Source organism: Geotrypetes seraphini, chromosome 9 (genome assembly GCF_902459505.1).
Source record: "Geotrypetes seraphini chromosome 9, aGeoSer1.1, whole genome shotgun sequence".
In the NCBI taxonomy this organism is placed as follows: Eukaryota; Metazoa; Chordata; class Amphibia; order Gymnophiona; family Dermophiidae; genus Geotrypetes; species Geotrypetes seraphini.
The window spans coordinates 102,450,508-102,471,140 of NC_047092.1; the positions used below are offsets into that span (position 1 = coordinate 102,450,508).

Consider the following 20,633-nt stretch of genomic DNA (forward strand, 5'->3'; position numbering starts at 1 on the left):
TTTGCGGGTTGTTTCTCCTTAATATATCGAAAGAACAGCTTGAAGTTCTTCGCCTCCTTGGCTATTTTTTCCTCGTAGTCTCTTTTGGCCCCTTTTATCGCCATATGGCACCTGCATTGATGTTGTTTGTGCTTGTTCCAGTTTTTGTCTGTTTTTGACCTTTTTCCATTCCTTAAACAAAGTTTTATTTATTTATTTAGATTTTTATTCCGTCCTCCCAGTAGCTCAGAACGGTTTACAAGTAAACATTCACAATGGAGTGAATTGGACATACAAGATTATACAGTAGATTTAAATACTTGGACATACGAGACTGTGCAGCAGTATAAATATAGGGACTATACAGCAAATTAAGAACAGTAGTTTAAATATAAGTAGTTTACTTTAGATACAAGTTATTTGAGTATAGGCTGAGAGTGGACTATACAGAAATTTAGGCAGAAGATTAGAATGGAGAAAGAAGGGTAGAGGTGGGGTTTAAGGGGTTGGGTGTAGACTGAGGGTGACCTTTAGTTGAAGAGGAGGGTCTTTACCATTTTCCGGAATGTCATTAGTGAGTTCAGTAGTCTGAGTTGAGGGGGGAGTTGGTTCCAGAGTTGGGGAATGAAGTGGCTGTAAGAGCGTTTGCGGGCGGTTTCTGAGAGGAGGGACCTTCCGGGGGAAATGCATAGGCGTATCTCCATTTCTGAGTGGAGGGTGCAGGTGGGGATGTAGATGGGTAGCTTGGATTTTATGTAGGAGGGGTGCTATTGCCAGGGCCTTGAATGCACAGCGTTGGCTAATTGGGAGCCAATGTTCAGCGCGGAGTGCTGGGGAGATGGGATCATGGTAGTTGAGGCTGTGTAGGAGGCGGATAGCTGCATTTTGGACCTGTTGGAGGCGCTTGAGATCTTTTTTGGTTATTCCATTAAATAGGGAGTTGCAGTAATCCATTCTGGAGAGGACATATGCGTAGAGGAGTTGGGCTAGGTCAGGTGTGGAGATGTAGGGTTTGATCCTTCTCAGTTGGCGGAGGTAGTAGACTACTTGGGATATGTGGGTGGATAGGGATAGGTGTCCGTCTAAGGTTACTCCTAGGCTGCGTACTTGATCTGTTGCCGTTAGTAGAGTGGAGTCCCATGATAGTGTTGAGCATGTGTATTTGGTGATTTTGTTCCTGATCCATAAGAGTTCGGTTTTAGAGGCGTTCAGTTGTAGTTTGTTGTTTGTCATCCAGGTTTTCATGTCAGAGAGGCAGTGTTGGAGGTTAGCAATTTGGGATGATCGGTTTTCGCCTAGTGGAAGGAGCAGCTGGATGTCATCGGCATAGGAGTGGATTTTAATGTTGTACTTTTGCGCTATATCAATGACAGGTCTGATGTAGAGGTTGAATAGGTTGAATAGAAGGGCGCCTTGGGGAACGCCATATTTGATAGGCTTGGGGTTAGATTTGTGCATCCCTAGTAGGACAAAACTTCTTTGGCTCGGCCCAAACTTAGCTCAGCTACCCTCCTCAATCCCACTGTCCTCTGGTTCCACTCTGCAGCTCGAATTCTCCAGCAAGGTCCTGGGTGTCATTATCGATTCTACACTGTCCTTCAATGACCACCTCAACTCCCTGGTAAAAAAATGTTATTTCAGCCTCCACATGCTGAGGAAAGTAAGATCTTGTTTCCACCAAAATCATTTTGCCGTTCTTGTCCAATCCATCATCCTATCCAGACTGGACTATTGCAATTCTATCTTCATAAGCCTAACAAAGAAAAACCTTCACAGACTCCAAAGGATTCAAAATGCCGCAGCCAAGCTTATCTTTGCAAAAAGTAAATACGATCATGTCTCACCGCTCCTTCTCAAGCTTCACTGGCTTCCGATAATTCCCAGAGTCCATTTCAAATGCATTTGCCTAACTTTCAAGATCATCCATGGCATCCTCCCTCCATTAATTCCGCTTTCTTGGAACTCCTCAAATCCTAATACCACCAGACCCACCCAAAACTGAAGCTATCCTTCCCTTCACTAAAAGGCATTTCCCTCCCAGGAATACTAGGAACTTCCCTCCACTTCAGACTCACCAAGCTCTGGAACAACCTTACCTCCCCCCTTCGGAACCTGAGTGCTCTCCAACCCTTCCGTAAACATCTGAAAACCTGGTTATTCTCAAAAATCTAACACTTCCCTCCTCATTGACATCCTAGCCCTCTAACTTCCTTCTTTCCTCTGATCCTCTTCTAACCCTTTCCTTGTAGTTCCTTTCTCTTTACAATTCCTGTAAACCGTGCCGAGCTCCACAACCTTGAAGATGGTGCGGTATATAAACCTAAGGTTTAGTTTAGTTTAGGACAGTTTGGGTCCTTTGGTGGAGGAACGAAGTGAACCATTGGAGGGCAGAGTCCTTGATTCCAAGGTCATAGAGTCTGGATATGAGGAGGTGGTGGTCGACCGTGTCAAAGGCAGCACTGAGGTCAAGTAGGGCATCGTTGCCTTTGTCGAGTATTGACCAGCTGTCATCGATGATATCTAGGAGTACTGACTCTGTGCTGTGGCCTGTTCGGAAGCCGGATTGAGCAGGGGATAGAGCAGCTTGTTCTTCTAGGAAAGGGTGTAGTCGGCGGAGCACAATTCGTTCTAGGAGTTTGGAGACAAATGGGAGGTTGGAGACCAGGTGATAGTTGCTGGGTTCATTAGGGTCAAGGGTGGATTTTTTGGGAGTGGGTTTGATAATAGCTGATTTCCAGCTGAGGGAAACTGTCCCTGTGGAGAGGGAGGTGTTAATGATGGGTAGGATGGATTCTGCCATGGCGTCTTCTGTGGACAGCAGGAGGCTGGATGGGCAGGGATCGAGGATGGTGTTGGAGGGTTTGAGTTCTCTCAAGGTTTCGAGAACCTCAGCATGGGTGGCCATATCAAATTGGGGGAGAGTGGTAGAGGATGGGATATTTGGGTTAGGCTGGGGGTGTGCAGGAGTGGTGTTGGTGTTGGTGTCAAGATTATTGCGGATGGTTTGTACTTTGGACTGGAAGAAGTTCGAGAGAGTCTCACTTTCAAGTTCTGTTTGGTTGGTGTGGCTTTTTCCTTGGGCGCTGGTGAAGAGTTGGTTTGTGAGGGTGAATAATTGTTTGGATCTAGCAGGGGCTAATTGTAGGAGGCGAGAGTAGTAGGCTTTCTTCGCTTCTAGGATGGCAGCTTTGTAGGTGATGGATGTGCTTTTCCAGTGGGCTTTGGTTTCTGAATTTGGGTGTTTGATCCAATTCCTTTCTGCTTTCCTCAGAGATCGTTTTATGGATCGTAGGTCACTGGTGTACCAGGGAGCAGGTGTTTTATTGGTGGTTATTCGAGTTGTTTTTGTCTGGGCAAGGCTGTTGGATGTTGGAGTGCCACGTGGAGGCTGCTAGGTCGATAGAGTGGGGATGTTGGGTACAGGTTTCATTCAGGGTGCGAATGCCTGCGGCCATGGCTGGAGGGCTGACTGAGTTAGGGAGTTGGCGTAGGGTGGGAGGGTTAGGGTCTTTAAGCGGAGCTAGGGTAGTTTCGAGTGGGAGTTGAATTCAATGAGGTGGTGGTCTGACCATGGGACAGGTGTTGTGGTGTAGATTGTTTGTTGGTGCTCTGCAGTTGGGCCTCTGAGGGTGAAGATTAAGTCTAAGATTTTGCCTGCTGAGTGTGTAGGGGTGGTTATAGTTTGATGAAATCCCAGGTCGGTGAGGGAGGAGAGAAAGCTGTCTCTTTGTCCTGAGGTATTGGGGTAGTCTGGGAAGTTGAAATCTCCCAGGATGGTCATGTGTTTGTGGGAGAGGGACAGTTCGGTGATGAATTCAAGGAGGGTCTCTAGGGTATTTGTTGGGGAGTTGGGGGCTCTGTAGGAGGAATATGAGGGCAATTTTGTGTTTGTGGCCTATGGTGAAAGCAACAGCTTCTAGGGAGGGAATGTTGATAGAGTTTATCATTTTTGGTGTGGTGGAGGTCTTGATGATGGTAGTCACTTCACCTCCTTTCCCAGAGGTATGTGAGCAGGTTAGGGCCTGGTAGCCTGGAGGACATAGTTCGCCTAGTGCTATCCCATCATTGTCTTGGAGCCAGGTTTCAGTGATCATGAGGGCGTCCCAAGTCTTATCACAGATGAGGTCATGTAGGAGGAAGGTCTTGTTGTTGACTGATCTTGCATTGATCAGTCACAGCAGGAGCCCCGATCCTGCAGAGCGTGGGAGCACAGCTCTGCCCCTCCCCCCGATCCTGCGGGGAGCATTTAAAACTGCTACAACACCACCGGGAGCTACCTTACCCCGCACTAAAACCAGCGGACTTCCAGACACAGCAGGAGCCCCGATCCTGCAGAGCGTGGGAGCACAGCTCTGCCCCTCCCCCAATCTTGCGGGGAGCATTTAAAACTGCTACAGCACCACGGAGAGCTGCCTTGCCCCGCACCGAAACCAGCGGGCTTCCAGACACAGCAGGAGCCCCGATCCTGCAGAGGGTGGGAGCACAGCTCTGCCCCTCCCCTGATCCTGCGGGGAGCATTTAAAACTGCTACAGCACCAACGGGAGCTGCCTTGCCCCGCACCAAAACCAGCGGGCTTCCAGACACAGAAGGAGCCCCGATCCTGCAGAGCGTGGGAGCACAGCTCTGCCCCTCCCCCGATCTTGCAGGGAGCATTTAAAACTGCTACAGCAGCCGGCGAGCCTTTGTGAAGCTGCCGTGGTGAAACGCTGCAGTGAAATGCCTTAAGAAAAACGACTCCAAAAATTCTCAGAAGACTGCATACAAGACAGGTAACTTCCATTACTGGCCCTTACCTATTCGTTAACGTACTTTACTTGGCCTCAGCACAATTGTATTTCTCCCCCCTACTGTACTGTATTGCTCGACACCACATAATTGCTAACCTCCCCCCTTCCTCCTTTTGTATACTTTTAAAACTGCTCTTGACTGTACAGCATTACTATAAGCTTCCTCCTCTACACTCTTGCACAATTGTTCTCTTACTGCACATACCAAAATGGCACTCCTGCACCACAGCCTTATCACTCTTCTGCTCGCTTTCTACTTAACCGGCTTAAAAAGTAAGACAACTGCTCAGCCTTTCCTCTTCCCAATCCCCATCCACTACTCCTCAGCTCGCAACTTCATGACCAAACCCCCAATAATGCAACACAGGGTCCTCTAGAACCACTCAGAACCCAAACCACCTGTTATCCCAGTCCTCACAATGTCCCGCAGAACCAACAGACCCTACTTCAAAAAAGACCGAGTGCTGAAAAACTGTTCCCTCTCTCACCCCATCACCAAAGTTCCACCAGCTTATTCCAACCTCAGGGGTTGCTACCTGAATATAAGATCCATGATGAACAAATCCCTACTAATTTATCACTGGCTGACCGACTACAGCCCCGACTTCATACTACTGACAGAGACTTGGCTACTCTCAGACAATGATATCATCATCCAAGAATGCTTACCCTCCAACTACAAAATCCTATCCCTAGCAAGAGAAAGAGGCAGGGGCGGAGGTCTAGCCATAATCTTCAAAGACCATTTAATCTGCACCATGCTAAGCTCTAAATCCTCCACATACCTAGAAATCCTATCCCTAAAGTTAACCTCGGAACCACTAGCCAATGCCCTAACGATCACCCTAGCCTACATCCCCCCTAAAAAATGGTCCACAGCAAAAGAGGAATTTTATGAATTCCTATTAACCAACTCACTAACAGGCCCTCTGAACCTCCTTAGTGGAGACTTAAATTTACACTTAGAGCAATCTAACCAACCAGAGATCTCAGAATTCTGGTCCGTTCTAGCCACATTAGACTTTCCCAAACCACCTCCAGTAATAACCCACAAGAAAGGCCACCAATTAGACCTGGTAACTTTATCCTCAAAACACTCGACAAATCCCTACATAAGATGGAGATCAGAAACTTGGTCTGACTCTCTATGGTCAGACCACAAAATATGCAACTTCGAATTAGATTGGCAATTGAAGGCAACCTCAACCACAACGAAAGAAAAGATCAGATCCACTCCACTTCACACCAGTAGAGGCAAGATTAACCCAACTGAATTCTGGTCACACTATGACATTACTCATAACCAAGATGAGGAAAACAATCAATTGATGTGCTCCTGGATCAAAACCAGCACCCACATACTAAACGAAATAGCCCCACTGAAAAAAAGAAGGAAGAGATCTAGATACCTAACAGGCTGGTTCGACCCAGAGCTACTAGAGATAAAGAGAGAATTAAGAAAGCTAGAAAGAAAATGGTCAAAACTAGGAACCCCAGAGACTAGAAATGCCTGGCACCAAAAGCTGAAAAGCTATAAAATCTCAGCCAAAGAAAAGAACCTTCTATGCCAACATAATTGGTAACACCTCCATAAACAACAGCAAACTTTTCAGACTGGTCCATGACTTATATGACATTCAATCTCACACAAACCTGACAGAAGAATCCACAGTGACAGCCGACAACCTGGCGGACTTCTTCAACACCAAAGTAAATAACTTAAGACACTCTATAACGGATTCTCTAGACTCTCACTGGGACTACTCCATTCCACAAGACCTAGTCGCCGCCAAAGCAGAGATGAACTGGTCCAACTTTAGTGAGACCGATTGGCAAACATTTAACAAATTCTACAACAAATACGTCAAATCATACTGCAGATTGGACACTTGCCCCCCAGATATAATGAAAGCAGCCCCAATCATCTTCAAAGCCAAACTACTCAACTGGGTCAACCTACAACTAACCGCAGGAATATTTCCAAAAAACTTAGGTCAAATTGTAATAACACCCATTAAAAAGAACAACAAAGAACCACCCAACAACCTAACCAATTTCAGACCTATCGCAAACATCCCTCTTGCGGTCAAAATAATGGAAGGGATAGTAAATGCTGAACTAAACTCATATTTAGACAAATTCAACTTACTGCACAACAACCAATCAAGCTTCAGACCTGGTCACAGCACTGAAACAATCATGACCTCACTACTTAACCACCTTTACGCCCTCCTCACCCAAGGTACCAGCGCCATGATCCTACAACTGGACCTAAGTAGCGCCTTTAATCTAGTAGATCACACCATTCTTTTGAACTGCCTAGAAACCACAGGCATCACAGGCTACGCTCACAATTGGTTCCAGGGATTCCTCAGGAACAGATCCTACCAGGTATTCAAAGATGACAAACTTTCCCATAGCTGGAATAACAACTGCGGATTACCTCAGGGCTCACCTTCTACATCTACGCAGATGACATTACTGTAGTGATTCTGCTAACCGCCCTAACGTCACAATTCTCCAACTCCTTAACCAACATCCTAAATCAAATAGAGTGCTGGATGATGGCCTTCAAACTGAAACTCAACACAGAAAAAACCAAATTCTTCCTGGCATCACCCAACGAAAAGATAAAAGAAAATTCAATTCACCTACAGAGCCGAGAATACAAAATTGACCAAACCATAAAGATTCTGGGAGTAACACTTGACAAACACCTAACCCTGGAAAACCACACAAACCTACTGTTAAAAAAATGTATTTCGGTCCTCTGGAAACTTTGCACTATTAAAAAATTATTTGATGAAAAGTCCTTCCGTTTACTAGTACAATCGTCCATCTTAAGCACTCTAAATTACTGTAACATCATATACCTAGGAGATTAATTCAGCTGAGATTAATTCAGAACACCGCGATCCGACTAATCCACGGTTTTAAAAAAATGGGAACACATTTCCTCTTATTATCAGAAACTCCACTTGTTACCCACAGAATCCAGAGTTCTCTTCAAGTTTGCTTATTTTTGCTACAAAGCTGTCTTTGGGATTCTTCCAGCTTACCTAATCTCCCAGTTCTCCCCCAATGAGTCCAACAAGAGCACTCGCAGAACAAACCTATTTAATTACCCCTCCTTGAAATCTTACCAATACAAAAAGTTTCTAGATAGAATGTTATTATTCCAGGCAGCTAGGCTGAACACATGGCTTGGAAAGCCCATACTTGAGGCCACTACATACGCAGACTTTAGAAAATCCCTGAAAACTCGACTGTTTAACAAATTCTAAATTCCCATACCCAACTCTTCCTCGCCATGACCCTTCCACCTTGCCCCCTAATTCCAAGGCCCGAAACTAATTATACTTTCCACCTTGAATCTCATGTACTAACATAATGTATTTTTATTGTAACCCACCTGCACCCCATGTACTGACAAAACGTATCTTTATTGTAACCCACGTACTGACTAAATGTATCTTTATTGTAACCCACCTGTATCCCATACACTGACAAAATGCACCTTGATAGTAAACCACTTGTATTGTAACCCACTTGCATCCTATGTACTGACAAAATGTATCTTTATTGTAACCCACTTGTATCCCATGTACTGACAAAATGAATCTTTAATGTAAACCACTTACATCCCATGTACTGACTAAACGTATCTTTATTGTAAACCGTTTCTATCCCATGTACTGTCAAATGTATCTTTATTGTAAACCGCTTCGAACTTCACGGTATAGTGGTATATAAGAAATAAATTATTATTATTATTATTATTGATGAGTGCCAGTTTGAGAGTATTGCTGGTGGGGACTGGTGGGGAGGGTAGAATGGGGATGAGGTTGGCAGGGTTCCTGGTGTGGTCACCACGCCACCATGATTCTGATAGCTCCTTGGTGGCCCCGACGACCCTGGTTCTCTCTGCTGCTTCGACTCAGTGTCAGGGAGCCTCTGCTTCTTCCAGTTTTTCCTTCTCTTCTTTCTCAGAGTCAAGGCTCTCTTCTTCATCCCAACCTGCAGTCTGTACACTTGACAGCTTGGTACCTCGTCACCTGACTGCCTCGTTTCATTTCTCTCAGTCTGTTCGGGATGTTCTTGAGGCTTCTAGGAAACGGTCCACTTGCCAGTGTTATTCTCAGAAGTGGACCAGATTTTCCTCTTGGTGCGCTACATTCTACTTGGAGCTGCAGTCTGCCTCCTTGTCGTCCATCCTGGACTATCTGCTGCACTTATCCTGGTCTGGTCTCAAATCAACTTCTATTCGATTCGAGTCCACCTTAGTGCCATTGCTGCTTTTCATCAGCCGCTTGAGGGGAAACCGCTCTCTGTGCATCCGGTGGTTCCCCGATTTATGAAGGGTCTTTTCAATGTTTATCCTCCACTCAAACCTCCTTCGGTGGTTTGGGATCTCAATGTTGTCCTTGCTCAGTTGATGAAACTCCCTTTGAGCCGATCGACCGGGCTCATTTGAAGTATCTCACTTGGAATGTAGTGTTTCTTATTGCTCTCACGTCTGCTCGCAGAGTCAGTGAGCTGCAAGCTTTGGTTGCGGATCCACCTTTCACCATTTTTCATCTTGATAAGGTGGTCCTCCGTACTCATCCTAAATTCTTGCCTAAGGTGGTTTCGGTTTTCCACCTCAACCAATCCATTGTTCTCCCAGTGTTTTTTCCTAAGCCCCATTCTCACCCTGGAAAAGTGGCACTTCACACTTTGGACTGTAAGCATGTGTTGGCTTTCTACTTGCAGCTTACTCAGGCTCATCGGACTGCTCCTCAACTCTTCATATCCTTTGATCCGAATCGGTTGGGGCATCCCGTGTCTAAGCGAACCTTATCCAACTGGTTGGCTGCTTGTATCTCTTTCTGCTACGCTCAGGCTGGTCTCCCTCTGTAGGGTCAGGTCACGGGGCATAAGGTCAGAGCGATGGCAGCATCCGTTACTTTCCTCAGATCAACTCCTATTGAGGAAATCTGCAAGCCACTTGGTCCTCGGTTCATACCTTCTCCTCTCAGTACTGTCTGGATACCTTTTCCAGTTGGGACGGCCAGTTTGGCCAATCGGTTTTGCGTAATCTGTTCTCTTAAATTACCAAATCTCTCACCTTCCCTGTTGGTTAGCTTGGAGGTCACCTACATGTAGAAAATATGCTGCCTGCTTGTCCTGGGACAAAGCACAGTTACTTACCATAACAGGTGTTATCCAGGGATAGCGGGCAGATATTCTCGCAACCCACCCACCTCCCTGGGTTGGCTTCTTTGCTAGCTATCTGAACTGAGGCCATGCTGAGGAGACACACGCCCTGACTCGGGCGAGAAGGCACACGCCCATGCACGGTACACTCGCAAGCTTGAAGATCTTCAAGCAAGTTTGCTTGCGAGACTGTCCGCCTGGGGCTCCGTTGATGACATCACCCTCATGTAGAGAATATGTGCCTGCTGTCCCTGGATAACACCTGTTATGGTAAGTAACAATGCTTTTTGTACGAACTGAGGGGCAGGAGAGGCTGCCTGAGAAAGAGATGATTGACAACATTCTGTAAGCACCTTGTGGGTTCAGATGCATAACCCTAGCGTTCAGGGCTACTAGATACATCTACAAGAAAGAAGATTCTTGAGGAAAAAAAATCTAATTTTTCTTTTTCAAAACACATGCAAAATGTGAAAAATTGCTGGGTAACATTAGGAAATTGGAAGATTAGGCATCCAGAAGGAAGATGACATTTAATGTGGACATTGTTCCAAATCCAAATCATAGATACCTGATGCTAGGGTTCATGTTAGGAGTCAACACCCAAGAAAAAGATCTGGTTATCATTGTAGAAACTATTTTATGAAAAGAATAGCAAATAAGTTGAAGAATTTTATAATGACTCTTATCATTCCATGGTGCAACCTCACCCTGAGTTTCCATGTATTCAGTTCTGGTCACTGTATCTCAACAAAAAAAAAAAAAGCAGAATTAGAAAAGGAATATTATGGGAAGGAAGGGTGGGATAGGGGAAGGGATAAGAATTTATGAACTGTATCAATGATTGTTTGTAAGTGATGTATTTATTGTCAATGTGAATGAATATATTTTAACACTTAATGTAATCTTGAAAATTAATAAAGGAAATAAAAAAAAAAAAAAGAATTAGAAAAGGTTCAAAGAAGCGTATCCAAAATGATAAAGGGGGATGGAACTCCTCTCATATGAGAAAAGGCTAGAGAGATTAAGGCTCTTCAACTTGGAAAAGAGAAGATTGAGGAAGGATATTATTAAGGTCTGCAAAATCCTGGGAGGTGTAGAACAGATAAAAGTGAATATATTTTTCATTCTTTCCAAAGTACTAAGACTAGAGGACATTCAATGAAATTATATGGAAATACTTTTAAAATAAATGGGAGGAAATCTTTTCTCACTCAAAGAATTGTAAATATCTGGAACTCATTGCCAGAGGATTTGGTAAATGGGTTTAAAGAATATTTGGACAAGTTCCTGGCAGAAAGTCCATAGTCTGCTATTGAGACAAATATGACGAAGCCATTGCTTGCCCTGGGATTGGTAGCATGGAATGTTTCTGCCATTTGGGTTTCTGCCAGGTACTTGTGACATGGACTGGCCACTGTGGAAACAGGATACTAGGCTAGATGGACCATTAGTCTGACCCAGTATGGCTGTTCTTAGGTTCGCATGTTTCAAGTCCTTTTCATCCCCTTAAGTGATCCTACAATTGTCCTTTATAAGTTTGTCAACTTTTCTCATGCAAGACTATTCCATTGCTTTCACTGGTCATTCACTTCTTTTTTTGATTACATAAATAACTACTTTCCAGTCTATAAGCTTTACAATTTTGGCCCAGTGACACAGAGTACTCACATGAACACAGACATCACAATAAACAACCTGCAATACAGCAATGAATTTCAGTTAGATTTTCAGCCAGATTTTCTATCGCAGGATGTTGCTTAAATAACACTAACAAATGCTCATTGCATGCTTCCATTTTATCATAAAAATAAAAATAGCAAAACTCATAAAAATAGCAAATAGCAAAACAGCTTCTCACACAGACTCTTCTTACCAACTGAATAAAAGGAGGAGGTTTCAAAGAACAAATGAACATATGTAGCATCAGTGGCGTACCTAGGGGGGGGCGGGCCGCCCCGGGTGCCAGCCCTAAGGGGGTGTTCCCGCCTTGCCGTTCAGTCCCCCGCCACCCCCGAAGGACCGCTCGTCCCACTGACCTTCCTGCACCACCTGTGAAGCAGCCCGCAGCAGGATCGCGAAGTCAGCGTCAGCATCCCTGCGCTGCTTCCTGCGCCGCGATCCCGCCCCTCCTCTGACGTCAGAGGAGGGGCGGGACCGTGGCGCAGGAAGCAGCGCAGGATCGCTGACGCTGACTTCGCGATCCTGCTGCGGCTGCTTCATAGGTGGTGCGGGGAGGCCAGGGGGGCGAGCGGTCCTTCGGGGTGGGTCGGGGCATCAGGTCTTCAGGGTGGGGCGGGCGGGCAGGCAAGCAGGCTTTCAAGGGGGAGGGGGGTGACAGGCAGGCAGGCCTTCAAGGGGGGACAGGCCTTCGGGGAGGGGGGTGCAGACCTTCAAGGGGTGCAGGCCTTCAAGGGGGGCAGGCAGGCCTTCAGGGGGGTGCAGGCCTTCGGGGGGGGTGTAGGCCTTTGGGGGGGTGCAGACCTTCAAGGGGGTGCAGGCCTTCAAGGGGGGAACAGGCCTTCAAGGGGGGAAAGGCAGGCAGGCCTTCAAGGGGGGGACAGGCCTACAAGGGGGGGGGACAGGCCTACAAGGGGGGGGACAGGCCTACAAGGGGGGGGTGCAGGCCTTCAAGGGGGGTGCAGGCCTTCAAGGGGGAGACAGGCCTTCAAGGGGGGGAAAGGCAGGCAGGCAGGCCTTAAAGGGGGGACAGGCCTACAAGGGGGGGTGCAGGCCTTCAAGGGGGGGTGCAGGCCTTCAAGGGGGGTGCAGGCCTTCAAGGGGGAGACAGGCCTTCAAGGGGGGGAAAGGCAGGCAGGCAGGCCTTAAAGGGGGGACAGGCCTACAAGGGGGGGTGCAGGCCTTCAAGGGGGGGTGCAGGCCTTCAAGAGGGAGACAGGCCTTCAAGGGGGGGAAAGGCAGGCAGGCAGGCCTTAAAGGGGGGACAGGCCTACAAGGGGGGGACAGGCCTACAAGGGGGTGGGACAGGCCTTCAAGGGGGGGACAGGCCTTCGGGGGGGGGTGCAGACCTTCAAGGGAGTGCAGGCCTTCGGGGGGGGGGGGCAGTCCTTCAAGGGGGGGCAGGCCTTCAAGGGGGGGAAAGGCAGGCAGGCAGGCCTTCAAGGGGGGGACAGGCCTACAAGGGGGGGAGAAGCTACAAGGGGGTGGTACAAGCCTTCAAGTGGGGGACAGGCCTTCGGGGGGGGGGTGCAGACCTTCAAGGGAGTGCAGGCCTTCGAGGGGGGTGGTGCAGGCCTTCAAGGGGGGAAAGGCAGGCAGGCCTTCAAGGGGGGACAGGCCTACAAGGGGGGGGGGGAGAAGCTACAAGGGGGTGGGACAGGCCTTCAAGTGGGGGACAGGCCTTCGGGGGGGTGCAGACCTTCAAGGGGGGTCAGGCAGGCAGGCCTTCAAGGGGGGGACAGGCCTACAAGGGGAAGGGACAGGCCTTCAAGGGGGGTGCAGGCCTTCAAGGTGGGACAGGCAGACCTTTAAGGGGGGACAGGCCTTTGGGGGGGGACCATGATTTAGAAGTACACGGAGGGAAGGGGGTGTTCAAAGAGACATGCATATGCCAAACTTTGGGGGGGGGAAGAAATAATGGGTCTGAAAATAGAGGAGAGGGAGAGAGATGATGGACCATGGGATTTAGGGAGGGAAGGAACAGAAAGGGAGAGAAATTGGACACAAGGGATGGTGTGGAGGAGGGATAGAGATACTGGATAGGAGGGTAATTAGGAAAAGAAAGGGAGAGATGGTGGACTCTGGGATGGTGGGGAAGGAGGGAGAGATGCCGGATGAAAGGGTATTTAAGAAAAGGTGGATCTGTGGAGGGAGATGAAAAAAAGGAAAGATACCAGACTTCCTGGGAAGGGAAGGGAAATGGAAATGGAGGACAGAGTTGGCAGATGGATGGTTAGCATGCAGAAAGAAGGAGACCCTGGCAAGCAAGTTATCAGAAGAAAACCAGAGCCTTGGACCAACAAGATTTGAAATATAACCAGACAACAAAAGGTAGAAAAATTAATTTTATTTTCTGTTTTGTGATTATAACATGTCAGATTTGAAATGTGTATCCTGCCAGAGCTGGTGTTGGACTGCAAACGTGAGCTAGGATTTAACAGAAAGAGGAAAAGTCCTTTTTGTTTCTTTATTTTATTTACACCACAGCGCCAGTGTGGTTAGGAGAAGCCAAAGGGGGTGAAAAAGCTATAAAACCCACCAGGAGTTTTGAAAAAAATCACCCAACTGGGCAGGAAAATCGAATTGAAAAACCAATTCAATAGGGCTGAATCGAATCAAAATTTTTTTTTCCTGTATCTGGCAGCATTAGTTTACGCTACTGTCTTAGACTTTAGGACCTGGGATTGGGGAGAGATGGCATCCTCAGTACTTTATAATGCAAGTGAAACGAGGATTTGGTCAGACTTTTGAAGGGTCTGCAGAAAAAAAATATTGTATAGGCCGGGGACATGAGACAGCAGGAAATGGGAACTTTTCTTCCTTCTATTTTTGTGAATGGAAAGGCTGAGGATGTCAGAGAGGTCAGTTAAAATATGTGCTTTATAAGAAAATATAATAATGTGTTTTATAAAGTTTATAGCATAGCTGGCCTACCCAGTGAGGTGTTCCTAGTGGTGATGGTGGCAGCGTGTCAATGTGTTGAGAGGAAGAGGTGGTCTGGGAAATTCTGCTGAGCAAACTCCGGGCCCATTTCCACCCCCCAGTTAGTCCACTCCACTCAACTGATTCACACACTGAGTGGGTCTTTGGGTGTTGTTTTGGGATCTCTTCCAGTGGTTTATCTCCTTCTGGTCCAAGGAAGGAAACTTTGTTATCCTTAGCATTGACCTACAGAATATGTTTGTAACAGCGCTGCTTGTGTGGCATTAGGCTATGTAGTGATCGAAAGAAAAAAACAGACCTTTGCACATTTTTGCACTATATGGTGGGTGTATGAGGAGATTCACATTTCCTGCACAGCTAAGTCCATGTGAAGTTACCTTGTGCTGTATTTGACATCTAGCAAGGTCTCTGTTTGAAAGGAAAGATCTAAACTTAAAAATGAAGTGGCCAGAAGTTATGGTAAAAGCAGATAGTGTAGCTGGTTTTAAGAAAGATTTGGACAAATTCCTGGAGGAAAAGTCCATAATCTGTTATTAAGACATGGGGGAAGTGTCTGCTTGCCCTGGATCGGTAGCATGGAATGTTGCTACTCTTTGGGTTTTGACCAGGTATTAGTGTCCTGGATTGGCTACCATGAGAATGGGCTACTGGGCATGATGGACCATTGGTCTGACCCAGTTAGGCTATTCTTATGTTATGTTCTCATCTGTAGGGGCCTTTGTTTTCACTTCTTATTTTAATGTATTTTTTTTCTGGGAACTCATCAGTGTTTTTTATAATGGGAACAAAAATGGAAGAGAATTAATGTGTGTGGAATGGGGGGGTAACTAATTTCTTCAGCTAAATAATTCAATCCACTTCAAACAGACATAGGAGAACTTGTGCACCATTCACACACCCTCCAACCAAAAACGTCAAAAGAAAAAAACTGTTCGACAACCTCCTAGCCATTCGAGCTGCAACACTCGACCCCCAACTCTACAACCAATTGATATCAACCACAGACTGCAAAACCTTCAAAAAGAAATAAAAACCCTTCTATTCAAAAAACACATAAAACCGAACTAACACAATCAGAACTGTCCCAAGCATCACCTGCAACTACTCCATATGTACTTCTAATGTCATGACAATTTAGACATAATTTATGTTATGTTATGTTTGGAATAATGGTTACATATATGAGGTTCAATAAAAGAAAGTTTTCACTGCCTGTTTCTATTCTGACCATTTATTCCATTTCATGGTTATTGCAAAAAAAAAAAAAAAATTTTTTACATGGGGGGGGTGTCAAAAAATGATGGGCCCCGGGTGCCACATACCCTAGGTACGCCACTGTGTAGCATATTGATGAAATGAAATGTGGCTGTGAAAGCATTATTGGGTTAAAGTTAGGAGAAGCTACCTTTTGAGACTTATGTGAGAGTTTAGATTGGATGTTCAATGGAGTAAAGAATAATGACAAAGTTTTCGGGGGGAAGGTGGAACGGTGGATAGAATCTCATTTTCCATTCCATTGACAGAAATAAACTCCAGGCAGCCAAAATAGACTCTGACATCTCTAAATTACTGACCAAAACAACAGACATAAGAGTTCCGCAAAGAAATAAAAACACTACTGTTCAAAAAACATCTCCCATCACTCTAACCACCGCACAATGAGTTCCCAATCAACGACTTCGGAATCACTCATCCATATTATCTCTTTGTCTGTGATCAAGAATATACTGTAACTCTTCTACACTACACCCGACTTAACTGATCGAGTTGACATGTATAACCTCTGTAAAATGCATTATCTTCTGCTATATGTATTATCTTCTGTAATAAGTAATATCTTCTGTGAAATTGTAATATCATAACTCTTCACTGTTCCTGTAACTTACTCCTATCCTGAAATGTATTCTACTGGAATGTCCCAGATATTTTCTATATTGTAATCCGCCTAGAACCGCAAGGCACAGGCGGAATAGAAATCCCTAATGTAATGTAATGTAATGTAATATTCTATAGGACATATTTGTTTCCATTGTGTATTTATTATATGAGACTATATGGAAACCTGGGGAATTTTGAGCATATATTACATTACATTGATGTCTTCTGTCCCACCAGTACCTTTCAGTTCTAGGCTGTTTACAACAAGAAATTAGCCTGGGCATTCCCAAGGAAGATTATAAGGTTGATAGCTTTAGTATGCGTCGGGATCTGAGAATGGTCGATAAGGTTTGGTTAGATCATTTAACAAATTTCTTGAATAGTATGGTGGGGATTAGAGAATGATACAGGGACAAAGATTCATTACTGTTCCCTCATCATACCCACCTTTTCATTCCTGTCTTCTCAACAAGCCCACAGTAATGCACATTTTTCATCCCCATCCCCTCACTGTCCCTGCAGTCTCAATTTCTTACCTGTATCTCCTCACTCAAAGCAGAAAGATGATTTTATGCAACCTTTTGGGCCTAAGGCATTACAAATAAACATTTTGGATCAGATTCTGCAAACAGGGCTGTTATTAGTGGCACTGTTTGCGTGTCAATCACACTATTGTTGGCTATTGTTCTGAGGTAGATAATATCAGGGTTCAAATTCTTTGGTTTTTCCCTATTTATAGTCACTATTTGTCTGACGTTCCTGGTAACTGAGGATCCCAGAAGGCATTTCATTATTTTGAGCTCCTTGCCCTATGTTCCAAGGTTAATCCCTCTGTTGATGGAATCCTTAGCAGCAATAATTTTCTGGTTTGAGCTTATTTATATGTAATTTAAGAGTGCTTTTCGTCACAAATTATCTTCACTGGTTCTAGTTCCTCCTCAATTCTTTTAACTAGAGCATCATAATGCTCCTAAAGCTATGCTCAGTAAACTCCCTTCAAAAGGGCTGGATGAACTAATTTTCAAGGCTCATGATGTTTTATTCAGTATTCAGGAGGAGCTTGTCCCAGTGACCCTATCAAGGATCCTCCTACAGATAGAGGGATGACTGTTGGACTGTGTGGAGGCCTTGGAGAAAATAACTATAGACAGATGAGTGCTAGATATCATTCAAACCCTTTACCAGACTTGTTTATAAACTCCCCAGCAAGCAAGCCAGAGAAAGTGAACAAAGTTCTTTCTACAGTGTAAAGGCTGTTGGTCGTTCAAGCCCTAGAGCCTGTACTGCCTGAAGAATCAGGCTTAGGCAGATACTCCATATACTTTGTAGTGCCCAAGAAAGGTTCAGATGGTTGGAGGCCTAATCTAGACCTCAAGTCCATCAATATGGCTTTGAAAATTCAACAATTCTGCATGGAAACTGTCCGGTCAGTCATTGCAGCTGTAGCACCAAGGGAATTCTTGGCCTCCTTAGGTTTGATGAAGGTCTACCTGCACATTCCCATTTTTCCAGGAAGTTTTTAAGATACTACATGTTGCACCCCTTCTTATATTCTGTAATAAGGGCTATTGCCAGCTTTGGTACAAAATGAAAAGGGCAGCACACTCCGCTGAGAAAGGAGGAGTTGAAAACTGTGATTGATACCTTCTGCAAAGCTTGCGGGTTTGGATTCACTACCCACTTGTCCAGAATGACACACTTATTGAAGAGGTAAGAACCTAATCTTTTTAGCAGGGATTTTCATTATTTGCACATACATAAGTAACAATTCATCCTACTCACCATGAACTCTTAGTCATTACTTGAATAACCATACCTACTCATTTGCCTTTCTCTGATCATTGTGCCTGCCCCAACAACCTGAGAAAGCATTGCACTTATACCCTTCAGATGCCAACACACCCCAACCAATCAACATGGAGGGGGCATGGCTATGACATTTATTCACATACTGTAGGTGATACAATGATAGCAATGACCATTGTCTAAATCGCATTGTTTGCATTCCAAAAATTATACACAAACTGACTAATCTACCTTGTCATTGAGACAAAAGGAATGCTTTTAGTACCTGAATGTAAACCACTTAAATTATAAGTGGTATATAAATAATAAAAATAAAAAATACGATCTTAAAAGAAATATTCATCGTTGCTTACATCTCAATAATGTTTTGTCTATATTCCCCACTCTTTTCAGTAAGTGGCCATTGCCCAACCAGTTAAATCACCTTGAATATCAGGCCCGCTGTCTTTTTTTCCAGCAAGCTTTAATTTCCACAATGTGCAATCACATGGCCCACCTATATGAGTGATAGACTGCTGTCTTCAGAGAACACTTGTTACAAGTAAGCAACCATACTTTTTAACTGACTTCATAAATGACTCTTTTTTTTAAAGTCATTTTATGACATATCTAATAGGAGATTTCATGAAGTAGAAATATATTCTTTAGTTGTTTTCTTCATTGTGTTAGAGAAATGGAATGACTATGTACTGTGGGGCATTACTCTTGGCATGACAGTGATTTGGAAGATATGGTATTGCTACTTGACATAGTAATTTGTGAAGTGTGATTGAAATAAGTGATATTTTCTGGAACAAACAGTTGTATAACTAGTTAATTTTCTATCTTTCTGCCCTAAATAATGTTTTATGTCGTCTTTCCCACAGTTTTGCAGTAATGGCCTGCTGCTGGGCATTAGACCCTGAGGAGAGACCTAAGTTTCAGCAATTGGTACAGTGCCTTTCTGAATTCCATGCAGCACTTGGAGCATATGTCTGAATCCGTAAGATGTCTCCTAGAATTCTTCTTGTCATTAAGAAACAGGAGAGACTGTACCCAACATTCCAGGCCTGCATTATGCTATAGTACTCATCACTGGTGCTACATTTAGGAAATCAATACTTCTGGAACTGGACCCTTTCCAGAAAACTTACGTGTAAGAAAAAGACACCTATGAAACAAGAATGCAGAAACTGTTACGTTTGTAAAACAGGCAATAAATTAGAATGATAACCTTTTTAGAAAATTATGTTGGAAATTGACACCTGTAGACTGGAAGCTTCAGAGAACAATTGCTTATTGGAAATGGATACATCTGGAATATAAATTTTTATATGCACCATAGAACCATTATATGCAGAATGAGACCTTTTTCAGACTGGCCAAATTTAAGAAGCAAAAACCTTTGGACTCAGAATGCAGAAATATATTGTATGTAAGAAGTAAATACTTTTTGGAATGAGATTTTTTTTCCAGAATATTATTTGTTGGAAGCAAATGCTATGGGATAAAGAACAATTTCATAAAGCAAAAGCCTGTGGCAGCCTTTTCCTATGCACTCGTGCCTTGGTATGCTTTAGTAAACATTGTTTTGTAAAATATCTTGGTAGTGTTGAATATTTTCTAGATATTCTGTCACTTGTTACTAAATTTAATGGAGACGGTTTGGTTTGGGTTTGTTTGGGTTTTGTTTTTTTTGAAGAAGCAAGATCTCAAAAAATTAGAACTTTGAAACATATTATTGGATGAACTTTGCCCACTTGACTCAAACATTTGAGATTTTTCTACTTGCTTTTTAAAAGTAAAAACATTTTTACTAACAAATTTGAATTGGATTTGTTTACCTATTTTGCTGTTTTGATGGTAGCACTGAAATTTGCTTATTTTAGAGGCAAAATTTTTTATTCCATCTACTTTTTCTCCCCTTCTTGTGAATGCTGAGTATTAAAATGAGTCCCTTCTGTAAGAAAATTATGGTAGCAGAGGGCAGCAGTGCTGCCTAGAAAATATTTTATCCCAGGACAAGCAGGCAGGTATTCTCACATATGGGTGACATCATCGACGGAGCCCGGATGCAGACGCCTCACAAGCAGACTTGCTTCAAGAAACTCAAAGTTTCGAGTCGCCCATACCGCGCATACGCGAGTGCTTCCCGCCCAGCACAGGGCACATCTCCTCATTTTCCACGGAGCCGAGAAGTCCGTCTTTGACTCTCTGCGTTTAACTTCGTTCCTTTGTGCTTCTCTCAACCGCGGTTTGTGTTTTTTTCCTCACGAATCGCTGTTTCAGTTTATTTCTTTTATTTTAAGTTTTTTTTTTTAATTTTTTCTTCTTCCGTTCGTTTTCCGGGACAGGCCGCAGCCCTAGGGCTTCGATTTTGCGGCGGC

At 44.5% G+C, this 20,633-nt stretch overlaps 1 protein-coding gene across 3 annotated transcripts in view; it reads left to right on the plus strand.

The window, feature by feature from the left end:
• Positions 1-20,046, plus strand: part of RYK (receptor like tyrosine kinase) — a 1,376,634-nt gene extending 1,356,588 nt beyond the window's left edge. For 2 of the 3 annotated variants that reach the window (XM_033957870.1, XM_033957868.1), the window contains one exon: positions 19,134-20,046. In XM_033957870.1, coding sequence (XP_033813761.1) covers positions 19,134-19,245 — 112 coding nt within the window. In that variant the 3' untranslated portion in view covers positions 19,246-20,046. The remainder of the gene's footprint in view (positions 1-19,133) is intronic. The other variant, XM_033957869.1, reaches the window with a different exon arrangement.
• Positions 20,047-20,633: the final 587 nt, after the last annotated feature.